The 22,226-nt window shown below is 33.7% G+C and overlaps 1 protein-coding gene across 2 annotated transcripts in view; it reads right to left on the reverse strand.

Moving 5' to 3' along the window:
• The window catches only part of HECTD2 (HECT domain E3 ubiquitin protein ligase 2), a 76,063-nt gene that overhangs the window by 22,331 nt on the left and 31,506 nt on the right, over window positions 1–22,226 (reverse strand). Inside the window, exons 3-12 of one of the 2 annotated variants that reach the window (XM_055119389.1) lie at window positions 18,136–18,274; window positions 17,407–17,509; window positions 16,101–16,190; window positions 13,511–13,575; window positions 12,710–12,755; window positions 9,898–10,007; window positions 8,047–8,195; window positions 7,338–7,461; window positions 4,748–4,844; window positions 145–252 (exon numbers count right to left, since the gene is read on the reverse strand). In XM_055119389.1, coding sequence (XP_054975364.1) covers window positions 145–252; window positions 4,748–4,844; window positions 7,338–7,461; window positions 8,047–8,195; window positions 9,898–10,007; window positions 12,710–12,755; window positions 13,511–13,575; window positions 16,101–16,190; window positions 17,407–17,509; window positions 18,136–18,274 — 1,031 coding nt within the window. Of the gene's footprint in view, window positions 1–144; window positions 253–4,747; window positions 4,848–7,337; window positions 7,462–8,046; window positions 8,196–9,897; window positions 10,008–12,709; window positions 12,756–13,510; window positions 13,576–16,100; window positions 16,191–17,406; window positions 17,510–18,135; window positions 18,275–22,226 lie in introns of both variants that reach the window. The other variant, XM_055119388.1, reaches the window with a different exon arrangement.

Consider the following 22,226-nt stretch of genomic DNA (forward strand, 5'->3'; position numbering starts at 1 on the left):
GCAGAGCCAGGAGTAACCCCTGTGCATCGCCAGGTGTGACCCAAAAAGCCAAAAAAAAAAAAAAAGATTGCCAAGATTTTTAAACCATACTATATAATTTATTTAAATCTTTATAAATACCATTTTGGAATAAATGATCTATACCTCATCAAGTGAATCGCTAACCAGGTGTGTCCGTCTTACTTTCATATTCAGAAATAACATATTCATATCAGGTCTCTGTCTCCGAGATACTTTATCCACAAGACTTTGCTAGTTAAAAAAAGAAAAGTTTCACTTTTGCATAAATTATAATTTCATTTGAAATATTTAAAATCTTGGTAAAAATTAGTCTCCAACAGTTTTATAAAATCAGTTATATATATTTAAATTTATGAGAATGTTTTACTATTTCATTTCAGAATAATAGAGCTAAACAGAGTCTAAAAAGCTAAACAGAACCCAAAATAATTAATCTCTTATCTAGAGCAAAATTTTTTAACTAGTTACCATATAATTCATCTCTTAAATGGGAAGATTTTTATGATCAATATATACAAACATGAAATGATAACATACGAACTACATATTTATGATGATAAACTTGACTTTAGTGTCTTTTGATACTGAATTTCCTGACAGCACATTTTTGACACTGAATTTCCTCTAAATTACAATTAGTCAAAAGTACTTTGTTACATATATCTGTCAGAAACCTAAATAAAATTCATCCCCTCTGTCCTAATAATTCCACTTCTGGGAATTCTAAACAAAGAAAATATTTCATACAGTAGATGGTTCATTTCAGCATTATGCATAAAACAAAACTTAAGAATCCTTCTAAATATATTTTTAAAAATCATAAAAACCACATAACACAAAAATTAAGATACAACTTAAGGAAAACTTGAAAAACAAAATTGTATTTTTTAGTCTCTAAAACTGAAAGCAATAAATTTGTTATAAATTTCTCAGCTTCTGGTATTTTGGAATAATGGCTCAGCTGGACCACACATATGCATAAAAGCACTCACAATAGCTAGAAACTATAAATAGCACAAAGTCTATTAATAGATAAATAAGAAACAAAATGTAGTATCTATATATAACATAATCAGACACAGAATGATAGGTGCTACAACATAGATGAACTTTGAAAATAGTAAATGAAACAAGTCAGACACGAAAGATGACATATTGTATGATTCTATTTTTATTAAATATCTAAGAGAGCTAAATCCGGAGACAAAAAGGATTAGTAATTATCAGGAGCAAGCTGGGGAGAATAGGAAGAATTACTTAACAGGTATAGGATGTCCTTTGGAGTGATAAAAGTCTTATAATATGGAATTTAATAAAGAGGATAATGATGTAACATTGTGAATATTCTAAATGCCATTATATCTTCCTTTTAAAAAAGCTAATTTAGTGAAAAAAATTAAAAATAGAATTAAAAAACCAAAAAAAGAAAAATAAATAAAATGGTTAATTTTGGCCAACAGAAACAGTACTAACATCAATTTTGCTAAATAGATAATTTTGGCCCAGAGTGAGGTAAGTCACTTGCCTTTTATATAGCTGACCAGGGTTCAATCCCTGACACTGCACAAGGTCCCCTGAACATTAACAGGAACCATCCCTGAGCACAGAGCCAGGAATAAGCACTGAGCACAGTCAGATGTGGCCCCCAAATCAAAATAAATACACAATTAAGATAATAAATGACTGTGCAAAATAAATACACAAATTAAGATATATATGACTATATGCATAATACCATCTCAAAATAAGATACATTATTAAAATTGTCAAAAGCATCAAAATTCTATATCAACAGTTTTAAATGTTGCCTTTTAAATATAACAAAAAATGTGAAAAGAAAATTCATAAAAATATCAGTTAAGTTATATTTGGGTGAAGAATATACAAATGATTAAAAAATTTATTCTGATTGTTTAAAAATATAAGCTAAGAGTATAAAAACACAAAAATCTTAAAGGGAATACATATTTAATTCTTATATGTGTTATCTAAATATTCAGACTACCTTATCTTTTTTGGAAGCAAAATACCAAATTATTGTACATATTAAAGATGAAATCACATACATAGCAAGTTTTTCTTTAATATAAAAAAGTTACGATCCCAAATTGATATAGGGGAACTTTTATGATTACAGATTGCTAGGTTACACTAATCAAATATTATAATTCAAAGTCCTCCTTCCTTTCTCCAATATTTAATTCTAAAGCTTCAATAGTTTTTTCTTCCATGGATCCTCCATTTGGTACTCAGACAGATGTATATTCTTACAATAGTATCTTGTGTTGTGTACCTGTTTTTCTTCCCTTTCCTTGCCTTCTGTTCCCATTCCAGCTCCTGATAAGGTGTCACACGGGAATGTCCAACAAACTTATACTAAGATGTTAATGAGAGACAAAGCTTGTGGCTATTCTTCCCATCAGGAACTTATATTTAATAGAAAATCCCTCAAATAAATGACCCAACGATAGTAAAATTTTAGATGGGCTGGAGTGACAGTACAGCAGGTAGGGTGCTTGTCTTGCAAAATGGATCCGGATTCAATCCCCAGCATTCAAAATGGTACCCTGAGCACTGCCAGGAGTCATTCCTTAGTGCAGAGCCAGGAATAAGTCCTGAACATCGCCGGTTGTGGCACCAAACCTTTCCCCTCCAAAAAAAATTTTTTTCTTTATATAAGGAAATTGTTTTTAGGTTATAGAAGTTCTTGCTTACTTTAACTATCTATAAAACTGTCCATGTGTCAAAACAGTCATCACTTCCAAAGAAGTATGGCAGTCATCATGTTAAAACGTCAGCAAATACCTTAAGAACTACAGATAAATGGATTATGAAGATGTGGTATATACACACATTGGAATACTATGCAGCTGCAAGAAATGATGAAATCATGCAATTTGCTTCAACCTGGTTGGAATTAGAAGAGCTCATACTGAGTGAAGTAAGTCAGAAGAAGAAAGACAAAAACAGGATGATCTCACTTATCTATGGTATATAGAAAACTGGGTGAAGAAATGTAGTAAAAGGGTAATGCCTAGATCACCTATGAACCCAGTGTTCAAAGAGGAAAAGGATATAGAAAGAAATAAATGAAGGCGGGGGAGTAGAGGGAGAAGAGAATTGGAAGTAATGAGTGAACAGGCATCAGGGCTTCAGTTGTATATGGGTGAGTGGTTTAGCAATATATCCAAAACACAGACTCAAAAAAAATAAAAAGCTAAACTGAACTAAAAACATGAGATCTAAGCTGTAAACACTGAAACCTTGTAATATAACTGTCAAGTTGATAGGCTGTGATGGGGTGGTGGCTGGGGTGGGGAAGGGATGTGGGAACCCTGGTGGAAGGAAGTTGACACTGCTGATGGGATTGGTGTTGAAATATTATATGCTTAAAACCATCAGTAACATTGTAAATAAAATTCTTTATTAAAATAAAAAAGGGTGACACAGAAAACTGCTCAGAGAAACAGATAAATTTTTAATTCCTGGTTTTCCTTACATAGTTATAAGCCAAAGTGAAAAAAGTACTAAAACTGCACAGGAAATATTATAAATGCAATAGGAAATATCAAAATGACTAGCTATGTAGGCTAAACTTTTGCTAATTTCTATCCAAGCTTAAGTAATAATTCTGGTGTCAAATATATGCTTAAATTTATTTCTTCTGAGGTGACTAGAGAATTCTCTTGCCACACATAGGCAATAAAGTTCTTTTAATAATCCCATACTCAGTACAAATTGTCTCGGGGATGTAACCTGTCACTCAAATATTTTTTTTTTTGTCACCTTGTGACAGAGAAAACTACCTTCTAGGAATTGAACCACTTAATAAGAAATCCCTATATTAAAAAATGTTTTAAGTATTATAATTTGTTTCATATTCTTGGACAAGGCATGAAAATTGTTCCTTATTACTTTGTATGTCTCTTTTTCAGGATTAAAAGAAGACTACAGCCAATCTTTCTCTGATTTTTAAAGTTGTGAGTAGTCATTTTAAAAAGGAAATAGTCAAAACAGATAAACATTTAAAGATATAGTCAAGCGCTCTACTTTATATATTAAAAAAAAAGTTCACTCAATCTAATATTCTAATTTTGTTGGGCTATGCTCAATGAAGCACAAATGGTAGAAAGCTTGTGCTTTCAGGACAAGTCCCCAGATAAACTTCATCCTCTCCACAATTTGCTTAACATGAGCCTGGTTGTTCTCCCGGGCTCTAAGGGCCTACAGACATTTTGGCTTTCTCTTGTACTTTCTTTGAGTGTATTTCTCAGCTCTACAAGATAGAATTTTTGTTACATCTTCAAAATTTTGGTAGTTTATATTTGATTTTCAAACACAAAAATCTAAAAAACATTTCAGTGATTTGACTGATTCGCTCTTAAAGCCACTCCTCGCTTTCATTATAATTTCCATCAAATAGTGCTAGGTACTGGAATATGGTAACTACAAAATGATGTCTAATAAGTTCTCAGTCCCGTGGAAATGTGAGTAGCATTTAACTTTCATTTATGAAAAATGCTACATTTAAAATGAGAAGCTGATGAGTGAAATATTTTTTCTTGCATCATAAACAGTATAAATACCTGTTGGGGGGAACATAATAGAAATTTTCTCTTTTAACATTTCATGATTATTTTAGAACAATTTTTAAGATGTGATTTATTTATAAAAGTATTAGATATACCAATTAAAGTCAGCATAAATGTTTTTATTGTTTGCTTACCCTTGCGATGCTTATCATCTGTTGTTCTGAGTCTCTCTGAATAATAACTTTTTTGGCAGTTATAGAAATAACGAATGGATACTGACAGAAGGAAAACCTGCTTAACAAGTAAAAACAAAAAAAGCAAAAAGGTATACATTTTTAGTAGAATTACTCTGCATGAATCTAAGGACTCCTTTTAAACATTACAAAACTTTAATATGTGTTTTACCATTTCTAAAATGATTTTGTGTTTCATTTTTTTAGGCCCCATAAACCTCTTGTATATATTATTACTAGAACACAGTCTTTATTCTTAGAGGAAGCTATCTTCAATGTTCAAAGCATATGTCAGTCATTTCTACTGTTTAACAAATAATTTCAATTTATGTAGTCATCTGTATGGCTAACAGCAGAATGAGAGATTAGAAGTAATGATGAAGGAAAGTTAGGACAGAAAATGTGTGTATAGAAATTAATGTAGAACCATAATTACATGGATATTACTGATAATACGAGCTCCAGAAATGAGGAAATCTAGCAATAACTATAGTAACAAAAAGAAAAGTAATACATTCAGTATTAATAAAAATCAGAAAACAGAGCATATGGTTTTTAGTACTGATTTAATGGTGTAGTGTATGAAATGATATGTATTTCTAAAGAGAACGAGAACAAACGTTATGAAAATAACTTTCTCTGAGTCAGATTTCATATAATATTATGCAAAAAAATGTAGTGAGAAACTACACGGAGAGAATGCAAAAGAGAGAACTAGTATGGTAGCAATGACACATGAGAATTGAGATTTCCTTCAGAAGTGAGTATGAGTCCCCAGAGTGGGAATTCATCCAAATATAGTCAAGTAGTGCATCTGTGGCCCTGGTGCAATGAAGGTGTTATAAAGAAAAAGAAGATAGTGCCAGGGTAAACTGAAAAGGAAATGACATTTCCCTGAGAAAAAAAGTGTTAATAAATAGAATTATTTAGTTCTAATGTGGAATAACTTCAAGTCACTGAGCACTAACTAGAAATTATAATAAAAAGAAGTTCAATAAATTTAGTGGGTTTGTGTACTGAACTTGTTAGGATATATGTCAGTCTTATTATGAATTTAAAACACTACATCTCGGGGGCTGGAGAGATAGCACAGCGGGTAGGGCGTTTGCTGTGCACGCGGCCGACCCGGGTTCAAATCCCAGCATCCCATATGGTCCCCTGAGCACCGCCAGGGGTAATTCCTGAGTGCAGAGCCAGGAGTAACCCCTGTGCATCGCCGGGTGTGACCCAAAAAGCAAAAAAAAAAAAAAAAAAAAAGAATCTTTAAAAAAAAAAAATAAATAAAACACTACATCTCAACTCTCCCTAGTCCTGGCACATAGGAAGATGATACTATGCGTATGGCACACTGAGATAAAGGGATGCGGCTGCTCAGGCTAGACAGGTAGGATCTGGCTCCTACACTAGATTCAGGGTGGAAGGAATCACAAGGAACGAAACTTCTCCAACTCCTTGTTACACCACTGCTATGACTCAGTGTTAAAAGGAACTCTGTCGTAAAAGATAATATTGACATATGCATAATTACTCTGAGAGTTGTTTGTGGTTTTGTCTACCACATTATATTAAAGTGGGAGGAAAAAGTGTTTTTGTAAAATAAACTTTGGCGGAAAATATTCATCACCCTAACTATGGTATCTGTAATCCAAATTCTTCCTCAGTTCCGAGTGTTCACATGTGAACTGAGATGTCCAGAAGGCCATCTGACATCTCAATTCTGATGGAAAGAGTTCATTAAGACTGAACCAATTTGTGAACTAAAATGGAGTCTAGTATCCTTTAGAATAAATGCATTTTCCAGGATACTTCATGGCTTGAGAAAAAAATATGTTCAGGATAGTTTTATTGGTTTAACCCAAATTTTAAGTGTGGATTATGGTGTAGAGTATTAACAAATTTGGTTAAGTATAAAACCCTTTCTCTGTAACATCCACTCCTTTAAAACTGTAAACTATAAACAGTCTCTTTTTTCTCTAGAATAAGGAAAATACGTACTGGATATATGTGTGTGTGTGTGTGTGTGTGTGTGTGTGCATACATGAGTGATCTTTATGTTATACAAGGAATCAGAAAAGTGTGGCTTATAGAACATATAAATTTGCACCTAAATAATTTTAGGGATGCAGATACATTCATATGTTACACAAGGCTATTTTGTGGTTAAATGGCATATTAGAATTTATATAGTCCAAGAGCCAAAAATATTTACCATCTAATTAATCAAAACACTTTGTTGGCTTCTGTCTTATATGACAGTATACAGAATAAAAAGATAAAAGAAACTGAATATGGAGGTAGGACTTTTCTCTTTTTTAAAAAATGCTATTATGTACATTAAAATTAAATCAATATGCATATAAACTTAATATGCAAGAAAATAAAGTCTTCATAAATAGAATGACTTAAGGATAGTAATCTTGATTATATGGATAAATTTAGATGTAAAAGTAGGACTATATTTAAATTTATGTCTACAAACTTCAAATCTAGTCAGAAATTATTTTGAATGGTATTTCGCTTAGGTGAGTATCAAATGAGCTTCTTATTATACCTGTGAGAATTTCCAAAGCTCTGCCAGGTCTGATATTCTTCCATGAGATCAATGTGATCCAATGTAGAATTATAGAAATCAGTATAAGGAATAAGAGGAGGGTGAACCAAATTGTTTGCAGTATCTGTAAAGATAAATTCTACCATGGTAATTTTTCCCAACATGTGCATAATTCATACTGATATGAAGAGAATATTTTAATGTCCACATAGTCTTTACCAAAAATTACTATTTAAGCTATTGTAACTCCAAATATAAAAGGTAACTTTAAAATTAAAGTCAAAATGTAGCCAACAATTTCTTGCTTTAACAAAAAAGAAATCCTGTAGTTGGGATTAGAACAGTATAACAAAAGGAAGACACAAAAGGCATCTACGTGAGAATTTTCCCATCAGTATAAGCACTTCTAGGAGTCCTCGGGAATTAATGGGAGGACCTGTTCTCTTAAAAATCAGTTTTATCAAGTAGTACGCAGTCAATAACAACAACACAGAACAATGTCCAATAAAATCCAAAAAGCATTTCATATTTATAAGTTAACTTTGAAATACATTCTCAGAAATAAATTAGTTACAACTCTTCACTTTAAAGGAATGGTTTATAATGTACAAATGCCTCTACAGCACTCTGAAATTCTTATTCAGACATTATTAAATATCTCTATTTTTTAACAAAAGAAAAGCAAGTATGAAAGAATAATAAAACCTACTCAGTAAAGCCAACACTTTAGCTGCTGATGGAATCCACCAGGAACACTTTGCTAAAGGTGGGAACTCTTCAGGCTTTGCAGGAAACAGGCGTAAAGAAATAAATTGCAGCAATCTCTCTACCAATTGCTTGAACCTCTTCTGCGACAATCTAGTAAAGATTTTGAATAATTCCAATCAAATTTCACATTTTTTATCTTGGCAATATATCTGTTATCAAAGTTTATTGAAAATGTGTAGTATTTGAGAATATTTTCCAAAGTTCCATTTATTAAATTGCCAAACAGTTGAAAGTGAAATACTGCTTCTAAGTTAGAAAATAAACACCAAAATTTATGTAAATTAGTATGCAACATTTTAAGGCCTTTAATATTTAATCTTCATTACTTATGAATTACTTAAATTACTTACTCATTACTTAAATTAGCAAATTTGCCTACTTGCCAAATCACGATTGGCAGTACTTCTGTGGCCATTTAGACGTGCAAAGAGCAGCAAAATATTTGAGTTGCCTGATACATATTCCTGGCTGAAGGTAGAACAAAGTGTTACTCTGCCTTTTAGTGATCTTTATTACACTTGGTAGTAATACATTTTCACATTTTTGTACTTTATGTTAATGACTTTGCTGTTTTAAAATGACTCCTAAATATAATGCTAGAGTTCTGTTAGAGTTTCTAAATAAGAGAAGAATGTGATGTACATTATGGAGAATATACTGCATTTGATAAAATTTGTTTGGGTTTGAGTTACAATGTTAGCCATGAGTTCAATGCTAATCAATAATTACACTGGGAAATATACAGTGGTGAAGAGACAGGAGCTGGAACACTGTGACTGAAACCCAATTATGAACAACTCTATAACTGTGTTATTTCATGGTAAGTCAATTAAAAAAATAAAAAATTAAATGTCTTTAATACAAATACAAATAAAGTAAGATTATATATGGGGCCAGAGCAATAGTATAGCAGGTAGGGCATTTGCCTTACACGCGGCTGACCAGGGTTCAATTCCTGGCATCCCATATGGTTCCCCAAGCACCGCCAGGAGTAATTCCTGAGCATCACTGGAACAACAACAATAAGTAAAAGATTATATATATAGATTATATATATTCCATAGCCAGTTGATGGAAATATTGTGGCCAGAGGCTTGCAGAAAACCTATATTTATTCTGGAAGCAATGGACTCTTCAGTGCTTTCAGCAACTTCATAGAACATAACCTTATAAATAATGAGAATCAAGTGCATTAAAATTAATTTTGAAAGTTATTTGCCTCTTTAATTTTTATTAGTCATGAAGAAAATTGCTAATATAATAGTTCTGTGAATAAACAGGTTTGTGTGTTCAAAAACTGCTACTGATGCCTATCTATACTTTGCAGAGACATTTTTTAAAAAAGGAAAAGGAATCATATAAATAATGGTGAGATTTATTGATACACACAGTAAGTAAAAGAACAAAAATTAATAACACCTGAGTAGGTCCAGTCAGAACATATGGAAACCAGGTAGGAATGTGTGGTGAAAAAACAAACACAAGAGCAGGACAGAGGTCCTGCCTTGCATGTATGAAGGAAGGGTCCTGGGTTCGATACCCAGCACTGCAAGGAAAAAGGAAAAAAAAAACAACAAAAGCAGTGGACCAGTGGGCAGATGGAAAATGATTATTCATATTGAAAGCAGATTTTTTACTTACCCTATATATAGTACTAAACTGACTTTTGAAACAGTAAATTATAAGTATCATTTCTAAAACCTAAATTGAATAAATTTTATTATAACATTACTGCTATCAAACAAACTTAAACCAGTAAAATTATAAAAGTACTACATATAGAATGATTTACTTTTTAAACCAGTGAACTAGGAAATGGTGGTCAGCCTCCACTAATGTAGTGATCTGCCGTAGCAAGTGAGCATAGATGACATACGTGGATGTGTTATTGAACTGAGGATTCTGAAAAAGATATTAAAGATATGTGTTAAAAAGTTTTACTTCACATCTAAAAGGAAAGACAGAATTTAACAAGTGAAAAATTCAGGAAAAATACTAGATGAAACCTTTAAAACAATAATTTATTTGTTAAATAACAGAGAGATGTCTCATGGTACAGTAGAAAGGATATGTGCTTAAAGGTTAGGACACAACTGGGTCTGAGTGCTTGTTCTACTAGTTTACTAGCTTTTATGCCTTCAGAAATGTTCCTTAAACATTGATTCTTAATTTCCTCACCTGTATATGAGAATGACAATATGTAACTGAGAAGGTTGTTTTGAAATAATAAAAAAAGAAAATATATACAAAACTCCTAGCACAGTTCATGGTTAGAAATAATGGCAATAATTATCATACAATTCAACAAAATATCTGTGTTAGGTCTTCCTTGATTAAATGTTAGAAAAATTAATAGTAGTGAAACTTTCAACATTAGATGTATTATTTGTATATTTCACAAAGAACAGAAGAGACCACATAATAGTTTAAGAACTTTTAAATGTTTAAAGATTTAGCAAATGATCATAAGCAAAAGGGAAAAATTATTTCCAAAATCTTAAAACTGCAGCATGGTACATATTTCAAAACTTCATTGAAAACTGAATAATTAAAAATAAGATGAAATTATGACAAATAAGAGAGCATCAAGTAGTTTTTAAAACTGACTTGTTGGCAAGATAATTCAAAATTATGAAGTGACTTCAGTTAGTAATTTTATCTGGTGATGGTTTATGAGAACAAAGAATAATCATGAGCAGGAATATCTTACTGCTAACATGTTGGATCACAGTTTAAAGCATTTTAGGTTAAACTTTGGATTGCCCTTGCTCCTACTCCCACAGGGAGCTTAGGTTTATTGAGTTATTCCCACCACAGTGCTCCTGAAGCACCCAATTCCATCAGGCACCTCCAATCCTCTGTGCTATATTTAACCTCTCCCTTGTGCTCCTCTTCCCCTATCTGTTACTTGTATCTCCAAACCAGACCCTGTAATTTTTAAAGTCAAATTCTTCTGAGGGCTCTGGATTTTGTATATGTAAGTGAAATATTGCTTTTTTCTTTCCTTTATGTCCTTTGCATAGTTTATTTTGGTGCAATATCCTATTTGTGTAGATACAGGAACAGTTAATGCTATGTTTTTATAACATGGGAGTTAATTGACAATGAATAACATTTACTCCTGGGAATCCATCATATTTAATTGACTTAAGCCTCAGTTGCCCTTAGTTCCTAACACCCCAAAGGGGGTGTACTGGAGAGGCACTTGGATGGACCCAGAGCAAGCCATACGTTACCCTGGCATCAGAAAGGGGTGGGCTAAACACCATAGCACTGTAGTACTGTGGTCCCGTTGTTCATCAATTTGCTTGAGCAGGCAACAGGCGGCTAAGCACCATAAGGAATATAAAAAGAGCACAGTCATGGAGCAAACTCTGTCATGACCCAAAAAGAAGTAACTGAATAAGGACTCTGCTGGGGTTAGGAAAGACTAACCTGGTCTGAGGACTGTAATCTGGGATCTATAACAAGATTTCCCAAGGAAGAACCATCCTTTAAGCTTAATACATTTCTTACTGTGTCCATACAAAATGACTAGAAATATTATTAAGAAGTAAATTTAAGATGACTGCTTAAATGGAATACTAGATGTGGAAAGGAGAAAGCAATACACTTGTAGATGAAATTCTGCCCTTGGGTGGATCTCCTAGCAGGAATCTAGAGTGCTGAGTGCTTAGATGAGATTTTGTCTTTGAGTAAATCTAGAAGAACTTCCCCTGAAGGAAGGGCTTTATATCTGTTCATTGTATATGATTACGTTCAACCACACCTATGTGTAATTGCTATCCTTAACCCATCATGGTTTCTCTCTAACTGTGAGACTTGAACAAATGGACCACTGATTACCAACCAGCCTGTGGGATCCATTCCTTCCTTCATCCATCGCCAGTGACCAGCCAGAGAACAGTGATTTGGCCAGAACACACCACGGGATCCCTTGGGTCACATGGGGTGGGCCGGTGACCCCAAGAATAGCAACATAGAAAAGCTTCAAGTTGCCATTTTTTAGCTTTTATTACCTCAATGTATTTCTGTTCTTTGGTTTTGCCTTACCTCACTTCTCTCATTTCCCCTCTTTACCTTTTCAACTATGTCTTATCTCCTTTCTTCCTTTTTCTGCTTTGACTTTTCCCTCTCTTTTCTGCTTCTTTCATTTCCACCCTGCATTTCCCTTTTATTGGATATAAAAGTATGGCAAATATACTACATTTTAATTACATAAACAACCAATTTTAATTTTAGATTTCTAAATTAAGCACATTTAAAAATATATAAATTAGAAACCTATTAAAATTGGGAAATGACATTTTGGAACACATTAAAATTAATTAAAAGGAAGAAGGTTGATGGAGGAGGGAGTGCTTCTGTTCTGGAATTCACACAGGAAGACAAGAATAAAACCTACATTAAAACTTGATCCTGCAGAAAATATGGCTTACAGTTTTTATTGTTCTGTTATGCTCCAGTTACAAGTAACTATAGCCCAAGAAGTCTCAATAATACTGAGAAAAGTACTACTAAGTATTCTTAGTATTTGATATCATTTTGATATCATTTGCTGAGATATAAATTAGACAACTTCAACTAAATTCTTGCTATCTTACCTGTAAAAGTATAAAATACGCTCTAAGATCATCTTTTGTTCGTGAACTGAAAAATAAACAAATATAACTGATCATAGATGAATGATTAATTTGATTGTATCCAATAAAAATTATTAATAATATTTTTGAGAATGGGTTAATAAGTCAAACTTGAGGCTTAAGTTACCACATATTATTATAAAGTAACACTTTTGTAATATGCTGGAAACTTTGGTTCTTCTCTATGCTACTCTAGGCTGATTCTGAAAACACCTAAAACTGAGCTAATTGAGCTACATGACATTTTAGGATATTTATAAACATAAGTATGTGATGTAAATAACAATTCCATTTGTTTTTTCAGTGATGCCAGATAATTTTTATTGGATTAACCTTGCTTAGAAATACTTGAGTGGAGAGAAAGGAGATGAATGTTCAAGAGAGAACATGGGATTCTCCAGAATGGAAAAAGCAAACAAAGATATGTACATCCGAGCAAGCAAAATACATGTTCAAGAATGTATTTTGGGATTGAAGAGAAAACTAGCCAAAATAATTTTTTCGTAAGGCATAAATATCTGTACATAAATTTTATATACAACTTTAAAGTATTTATAAATTGTCAGGAGTTTAAGCTCCTGGGATATCAAAAATCTTAAGTTGAAAAGTTCATATGGTTGGTTGCTAGTTTATTTTTGATCTCTATACTTATTATTCAACTAAAATATTTTTTAAAGTAAAATACATGCATATATATTAAAGGTATATGAAATACATAAATTAACCATCTATAACAACTAGGTAAATATTAGTAACAATTACCCTTTCCATTCTCGTAACAAGCTGTTAATGATTCCCTTTAATACTGTCTTCTGAACGTCTTGAGGCTAAAGTAAAAAGAATTATTTAATGATTAGGATTAGCTTCTTAAGTAAATTTTTTGTTTTACCCTTTTTTGTGCCACACCTGGCAGTGCTCAGGGCTTACTCCTAACTCCGTTCAGAAATCACTCCTGGAGGGGATTAGCGGACTATATGTGGTGCCAGAGATTGAATCCAGGTAGGCTGCATGCAAGGCAAATATACTACTTGCTGCACTATTACTCTGATACACTTAGGTGAAGTTTTATATTAATTGTATCTACACATCTGTTTCAACAGCTAAGATCAGATTGGTGACCCATGACTTACACTTGGCTGGCATTAATTTTATGCCTGAGACTCTCGGGAGCATCATGGATATATGCCCCCTGTGAATGTGCAGTGTACAATCCGAGCTGCTGGAGAAAATCATGAAGAGGAATCCAAGAATAATATGCTGAACAACGTGAAATGACTACATATAACTTTTGTACAATTAAACTCATTATTAAAGTGGAACCAAATTATGTTTAATCAAGATATGGTAAGATCTTTCAGTATAAGATTATGAAATGGTAAATAATATCCCTTTATAGTTTAATAATTAAAATGCTAAAGCGGGTCTGGAGATAGCAGAGCGATTAAGGTACTTTGCTTTGCATGTGGCTGACCCAGATTCAATCCCCAGCACCACATTTGGTTTTCTGAGCACTGTCAGCAGTGACAGTGACCCCCGAATATAGAGCCAGGAATAAACCCTGAGTACTGCCAGGTAAGGCCGCCAAATGAAAACAAACCCAATTAAATGCTAAAAAAACCTTATTCACTATCAAGCATGTCAAAGAAGAGTATTTGAATAAGAAAAATTTAGTTGGTGTATTATTTATTCACTATAATTATTATTTACAATAAATATTATTTAAAATAGATAATTTTTAAATTCCATTAATTAAAAGCTTCAAATGAATCACTAAAATTTTTTGTGTCACATTATATGGGTGAATCAAATGCCCAGAAAACCAGCATAGGAACATGGATTTGTTTTAAAATCTACAATCATTCCTTCTAACATGTGTCCATAAACATTCATTCGACTCATGTAGTCTAGAACTTGGTTTCTATGTCTATATGTATGGAGGAAAAAAAAAAATCATTCCTTTCTTTTCCTCTGCTAACTGTGACCCTTCACACCCAGAAGGTAAATCCCAACACTGGCCCAGTTAAGCACTTAATGTTTGTCCCTAAACAGTGAAAGATAAAAATCAGGCAATGTCCTAGTTAGATATGCTTTACATTTATGACATAATGCCAATGACAGTCTTTCAGTATTCCCCTAGTTCATTTATTTTTCTTCATTCCAGAGCAACTATGTCCAGCCACATCTCATTCCTTAAATTTCCCAGACCTCCTTCCTATAACCACTCTCAGTCATATATTTCAGAGTGAAAGAAGATGCACTCAAAGGAGGATAAATTCCCTGCCGCATCATCAATTCAACTAATGCACATGCATGTGCACTTGACCAAAAAACCCTGCCCCTTATAATCACTCACCTCATCAGATATTTGGGCTGTTGGTGTCCCTCCACTGAGTGTCATATGTCCTATAACATGGTACTCTCCTGCAGAGTCCAATTCCAGATTCATCCCAGTGTACTACATCACTCCTTAAGGTTTCCCTTACCCTTATAATAATTTTATAAAATGGTTCTCCCCAGCTTACTAATTTGAATGTGTGGTTCTGTTTCCTGTCAAGATTCTCAAATACTGACCATGTTAAAAACCCTTCACTTGAAAGCATGTCTATAGAACATTGAAAATAATGGCCATTTCTCAGTCTAAATCTTATTAAATTTCTCAGCAGCACTTGAACAGGGCTAATTCTTTCCCACTTTTTTTTTAATACCCACCTAGTAAAATGACAAAACTATTCACACAATTTACTTTTTCCCCTAAGTCTCTGATCCAGTATGTAAGATCCAATATGTAACCTTTACTCAGAAAAACAAAAAAAATTACTCAAAGAAATTAAAGATTAATAGAAGAGACATATCCTTATGGATCAAAAGAATATCACATATTATATAAAAATGATAGCAGTATGTTGTACTCAGTATGTGGTACCTAGGATAGGTATGTCAACATGTCCTGGAACTTCTTTAAAATGTAAATTCTTGGGATTTATTCCAAATTTAATAAATCTGGAACTCCATATTTATGAAACACTATTTGTAAATCTGTTACATGCTTGAAAACTACTCATTCATTCAGTGCAATGCCAATAACACCAAGTGACTTACCACCATTTGCTGGGTACATGACGTATGATATTCTTATTTTAGCGAGCTTATCAAAGACTGAAGATAAAGATAACATTTGTCACTTAATTAAAACAATAAAAATAATCTACCTTTTAAAATTCCAACTAAGTTTATGCCAGAATTTCTTATAAAATTATGTTACAGTAATATTTTAATAATATTTTTGTGATTTTTTTTAAATACAGGAGAGAAATAAACAATAATTAGAAATAATTGTGTAAAGAATACTTACAGTATTGAGTAAGGCATCATATACAGCATTCACAAATTTAGCATTAACCCCAGAGTCTTCAATGGTATTAAATGAGGTGGCGGTGTCTTTCTGCAAATTCAAATAAATAAATGTCTACAACATTTTAAGGCCTATAGTTGTACCTTAAAACTGGCGTAAGGACCTCTCAAAACACCAAAACATGTAGAAGCTCAAGTCTCATATACAATGATACAGCATTTACATATAATCTATATACGTTCTCCAATATACTTAAAATTATCCTTAGTTATAAAACCTAATACAACATAAATGCAATGCAAGTAATTATCATTTGAAAACAAAAACAAGAAAAACATTTGTATATGTTAAGTACCCACACTTATCACACATAACTGAGTAGTAATATTGTATTCCATCTGCAGTTGACAGGATCCATGGATGTAAATCCCTTGAATATGATGATTGTTTTTGTTTGTTTTTTGTTTTTTTTTTTTGCTTTTTGGGTCATACCTGGCAATGCACAGGGGTCATTCCTGGCTCATGCACTCAGGAATTACCCCTGGCGGTGCTCAGGGGACCATATTGGGATGCTGGGATTCGAACCAGGGTCGGCTGCGTGCAAGGCAAACGCCCTACCCGCTGTGCTATCACTCCAGCCCCCTATGATTGTTTTCTTAATAAGACTTGAACTATAACTTTTCCTTCATAATTTTTAAAAGTTTTAGTATGATTAGAAAAAGCTTTTAGAAAAAATGTGCTCAAAATTAATATATAATAATAATTTTAACAACCTTTGTAAAACTGAAAGAGGCTGGGGTATAGTACAGTGAATAAGGTATCTGTTTTGAATGCAGCAGACCTAAGACTGATGCACTGTACCACATACAGTTCCCTGGGATGGCTAGGAGTGACACCTGTGCAGAGTCAGGAGTAAGCCCTAACCACCCATACGTGTGAACTAAAAACAAAAACAAAACCTCCTTACAAAAACACCAAAATAAATAAAACTGGAAGAATAGTCAAACATTATTAATATTGCTGTATAAATATATTACAAATTGTATAACTATATTATATATCAGTATATATTCATGTTGTTTATATCAATATTGAGCATTAAAAGAGGTAACGCTGGTGATGCTTGGAAGCTACACTAGCTTGGTACTCAGGGACCAAGTGGTACCTGGGATTGAACATGGACATCCTGTCTGCAAATCATGCACCCAGCTGATTGAATAATATCTCTTTCTGGCACCCAGAGAATTAATTTTATCTGTTTCCCTTTGAAATTTAATTCTAAAAGATATGTTTTATACATAATTACCTTAAACGCAGCATTTAGTTCTGGGAAAGAATCAAAAGTTTTTAGGTAAAAATCATGAACTGCTTTCCAATCTCCTGATGACTTCACTTTTTCTACATCTTCCCTAGAATAAAAACATAAAAAAATATTATCAAATAATACAGTTTAAGTTCTTTACAAATAAACATCACCAAACATACAATTTAAAATGCTAGAGTCAAATATAGAAATGTGTTCCAGTTTTGCATATGTAGTTTATGTATTTTAATATTTTAAATATTAACCCAGCTTCAAAGATCCTAATAACATACTTTCCAAAAGCTTTATTCTTGACCAGCTTCTTACAATTAATAATCTTCCTTCCATTTCCCTGATGGTCAAAATTCTGAAAAGGTCTTATTCCCACTTTGTCTCTACCTCTCTTCTCATCTAGTTCTTCAACTGACCATTTGGATATTTATCAGTAGTGACATAGCTTGCAGTTAATTTGATATACAGTAGATGAAGTCCATATTTTTTAAAACAATCGATTATCACTAATCAATTTTGACTCAGATTTTCTTAATTTTCAATATTATTTGTTACTTATCAATTGTTCTTGCCTTCAAAATTTTTATCTTTAAGTCTTCACTCTTGGCACTACTTTATAATGACCTACAAGTTCAATCACTTTCTCACGCAAAGATACTAAATTGTGTGAGTTCTGACATACACTTGACTATGTTTCCACTAATATAGAGCTAAGCTTACTGAAAATCTTTCATGGTTTTGGGCTGGACAGGAGGGACAGGGTCTGGAAGAACCGGAGTCTTTGATTCAGATGACGATGCATCTATAGAGGTGCGCTGTTTTTGTCTAACATCAAGGCAAACTGCTGGTAGGTCTCTCACTGTGAAGTATAAAAACAAATTCAACGTAATTAAATTATAAAATTGTCCAAATTATAAGATATAAGGCTAATTCAGCAAAATGTAATTAAATGAATTATTTTGTATTGTGTTCACATAACAGAAATGATATTAAATGTCTCTATTGCAACTCTATTTTTTCAACTTCAGTCACAACAGAAAGTAATTACATTAAAAGTTCTCTACAAATGCAATAGATAATCTCTTTTCTCTCTTTTCTTTTCAAAAGTTGTCTTTCAGGGGGCGTTTTAGTTAATTTCAATGCTTTTATGTTTACTAGCTCTCTGAATATGTACAATTTATATCTGCCGCTGTTCTTTATCAGAATTTTAGCATTTTCTTATCAGTTTACATGAAAATTTAAGAGTATTTCTCTTCATTTTTGTAGAGTCCATTGTATTTTTGTTGTGTCTGTATTAAAATAATACTTCTGATCATCAGTAACATCTTAAAGGAAGTGTAAGGTGGGAGAAATAATATAGCTGCTACAGCACTTTACTTGCATATAGTTGACCTGGGTTTAATCCCTGGAACCATATATAGTGTCCTGAGCTCCACCACGAGTGATTCCTGAATGCAGAGCTAAGAGAATGCCTCAAACACTGCAGAGTATGGCCCTAAAACCAAAAATAAAATAATAAAAATAGGATCTATAAGTTGAAGAAAAATTTGAAACATACAACAAAGAATGTACCAGGAATATGTGTTTTTTTTTTTCATTTTGTTTTGCTTTTGTTTTTTCGCTTTTTGGGTTCACCCCTGACCATGCACAGGGGTTTTTCCTGGCTCTGCACTCAGGAATTACTCCTGGCGGTGCTCGGGAGACCATATAGGATGCTGGGAATAGAACCTAGGTTGGCCAAGTACAAGACAAATGCCCTATCCGCTGTGCGATAGCTTCAGCCCCAGGGATATGTGTTTATTTCCCCAAAATAATGGACAAATAATTCAAAAGAATAATGAGCAAAGAAGAACCACACAGGGATTGTAGAGAGGAAAAACACATGATAAATATATAGCGTGAGGGGCTGCAGAGATAGTATGTGTAGGGCGCTTGCTTTGCACACACAGGTAAATTAGTTGAATTGATGGTGTGGCAGGGAATTTATCCTCCTTTGAGTGCATCTTCTTTCACTCTGAAATATATGACTGAGAGTGGTTATAGGAAGGAGGTCTGGGAAATTTAAGGAATGAGATGTGGCTGGACATAGTTGCTCTGGAATGAAGAAAAATAAATGAACTAGGGGAATACTGAAAGACTGTCATTGGCATTATGTCATAAATGTAAAGCATATCTAACTAGGACATTGCCTGATTTTTATCTTTCACTGTTTAGGGACAAACATTAAGTGCTTAATTGGGCCAGTGTTGGGATTTACCTTCTGGGTGTGAAGGGTCACAGTTAGCAGAGGAAAAGAAAGGAATGATTTTTTTTTTCCTCCATACATATAGACATAGAAACCAAGTTCTAGACTACATGAGTCGAATGAATGTTTATGGACACATGTTAGAAGGAATGATTGTAGATTTTAAAACAAATCCATGTTCCTATGCTGGTTTTCTGGGCATTTGATTCATCCATATAATGTGACACAAAAAATTTTAGTGATTCATTTGAAGCTTTTAATTAATGGAATTTAAAAATTATTTATTTTAAATAATATAAATAATAAGTATTTATTGTGAATAAATAATACACCAACTAAATTTTTCTTATTCAAATACTCTTCTTTGACATGCTTGAAAGTAAATAAGTTTTTTAGAATTTGATTTGGCTTGTTTTTATTTGGGTTTGTTTTATATCTGCATATACATAAAGCATTATTTTCTTTGGGGGTGGGGGAGAGGTTCCCAAGACTGTTCAGGGGACTTGGGCTCACGATACTTGGTCATTCCAGTCAGGTGGCTCAATGCTGGGGACTGAGGATGTGGAGCGTCGTAGGTCCTGTGGTATTGGGGACCTCCAGGGCCATACCCAGCATTGTTCAGAAATTTGCAGGACAACAGCCAGTGGCAGTGAAGTGCTGGAGCATGTTTTGCCAGGGTTTGAAATTAGGTCCTAGCACATGCAAAACATGTAGCTCTTGACAAATGAGCTATCTCCTCAGTCTCTGCTATAGCTTGTCTTTTCATTCTCTAAACAGTCATTCCTGTAACAAAGGTTTTAAATTTTGACAAAGTCAAGCCTATAATTAGAAGTAGGTGTTCAGTTTCCTGGTAATTGGAGATTCTCATGTGATTTTGTTGTTGACTTCTAATTTGATAGTACTCAGAGAGCATATTCTATAGTACTTCAATTCTTCAGAAAAAAAATTCTGGTACCTCCCCAGTGGTTCTTGGGACCTCCTGGCCACACTTGACAATACTAGGCCCAATGGTGTGGGTCAGACAGCTCTAGATTTTGGATCCAACAATGCTGTGATGCTACAACCCAACAGTGATAGGGCACAATGGAGTCAGATCCAGTGCTATTGTTGGGGCATATGGAGCCAGGGATTGAACTCAAGGCCTTGCACATGGCAGGTATATGTCTGGCTTTTGTGAATTATTTCTATAGAACTATTTAAAGTTTTTGAGGTTTATTTTGGGCTGGAGTGATAGCACAGTGGTAGAGCATTTGCCTTGCACGTGGCAGACCAGGGTTCGATTCCTCCGCCCCCTCATAGAGCCCGGCAAGCTACCAAGAGTATCTTGCCCGCACAGCAGAGCCTGGCAAGTTACCTGTGGCGTATTCAATATGCCAAAAACAGTAACAACAAGTCTCACAATGGAGATGTTACTGGTGCCCGCTTGAGCAAATCAATAAGCAATGGGATGACAGTGATGACAATGACAGTGTGAGGTTTGTTTTATGGCCCAGGCCATGGTCATTGTTGGTCTATATTCTCTGGGTACTTGAGAAGAAATATATTGTTTTGTTTTGGGGTGGGATATTCTATAAATGTTGGTTATATATTGCTGGTTCATGATGTTGATATGTTCTTCTATATTCTAGCCCTTGATAATTTCCTATCTAATGCAATCAAATCCACAATTGAAGTTTGAAATTTCAACACCCAATTTTGAATTTTTCTGTTATTCTTTTTAGGTTCTATTGGCTTTTATTCCACTTATCTCACAATTCTGGTGTTTCTTATATACACACTACACTTGCTGTCTTATTAGTAATTATCCTTTTAAATCATGATAAAACATTCCTACCAGCTCTAGTAATTTTCTTTTTCTAAGTATCATATCTGAAATAAAGCTATCTTTGTACATCTTTTTCCTTGTTTACTTTCAATCTGGACTGGAGTGATAGCACAGCGGGTAGGGCCTTTGTCTTGCACTCGGCTGACCTGGGTTCAATTCCTCCATGCCTCTTGGAGAACCTGGAAAGCTACCAAAAGTATCCCGCCTGCAGGGCAGAGCCTGGCAAGCTACCGGTGGCGTATTCGATATGCAAAAAATGGTAACAACAAGTCTCACAATGGAGATGTTACTGGTGCCTGCTTGAGCAAATCAATGAACAATGGGACTACAGTGCACAGTGCTACTTTCAATCTATCTATATTGTTTTAATTTAATTTAATTTATTTATTTATTTATTTAATTTTATTTTATCACCATGTGGAAAGTTACAAAGTTCTAAGGTTTATGTCTCAGTTATACCATATTCAAACACCATCCCTTCACCAGTGCCCATATTCCACCACCAAAATCCCTGGTATACCCCCCGCCCCCCACCCCAACTGTATAACTGATGAATTTCACTTCATTTTCTCTTCACCTTGATTACGTTCCATATTTCAACACAAAACTCACTATTGTTGTGGGAGTTATACCCCCAAACAAGATAACCCTATTAAGGAAGTATTTGATAATTAGTTTTCCAATAAAAGATTGTATGTTTTCAGGTTTTAGAAAAGGTCTCGCGGCCGCTTAAGCGGCCGC

The sequence above is a fragment of the Sorex araneus genome, chromosome 11 (genome assembly GCF_027595985.1).
Source record: "Sorex araneus isolate mSorAra2 chromosome 11, mSorAra2.pri, whole genome shotgun sequence".
NCBI classification, from domain to species: domain Eukaryota; kingdom Metazoa; phylum Chordata; class Mammalia; order Eulipotyphla; family Soricidae; genus Sorex; species Sorex araneus.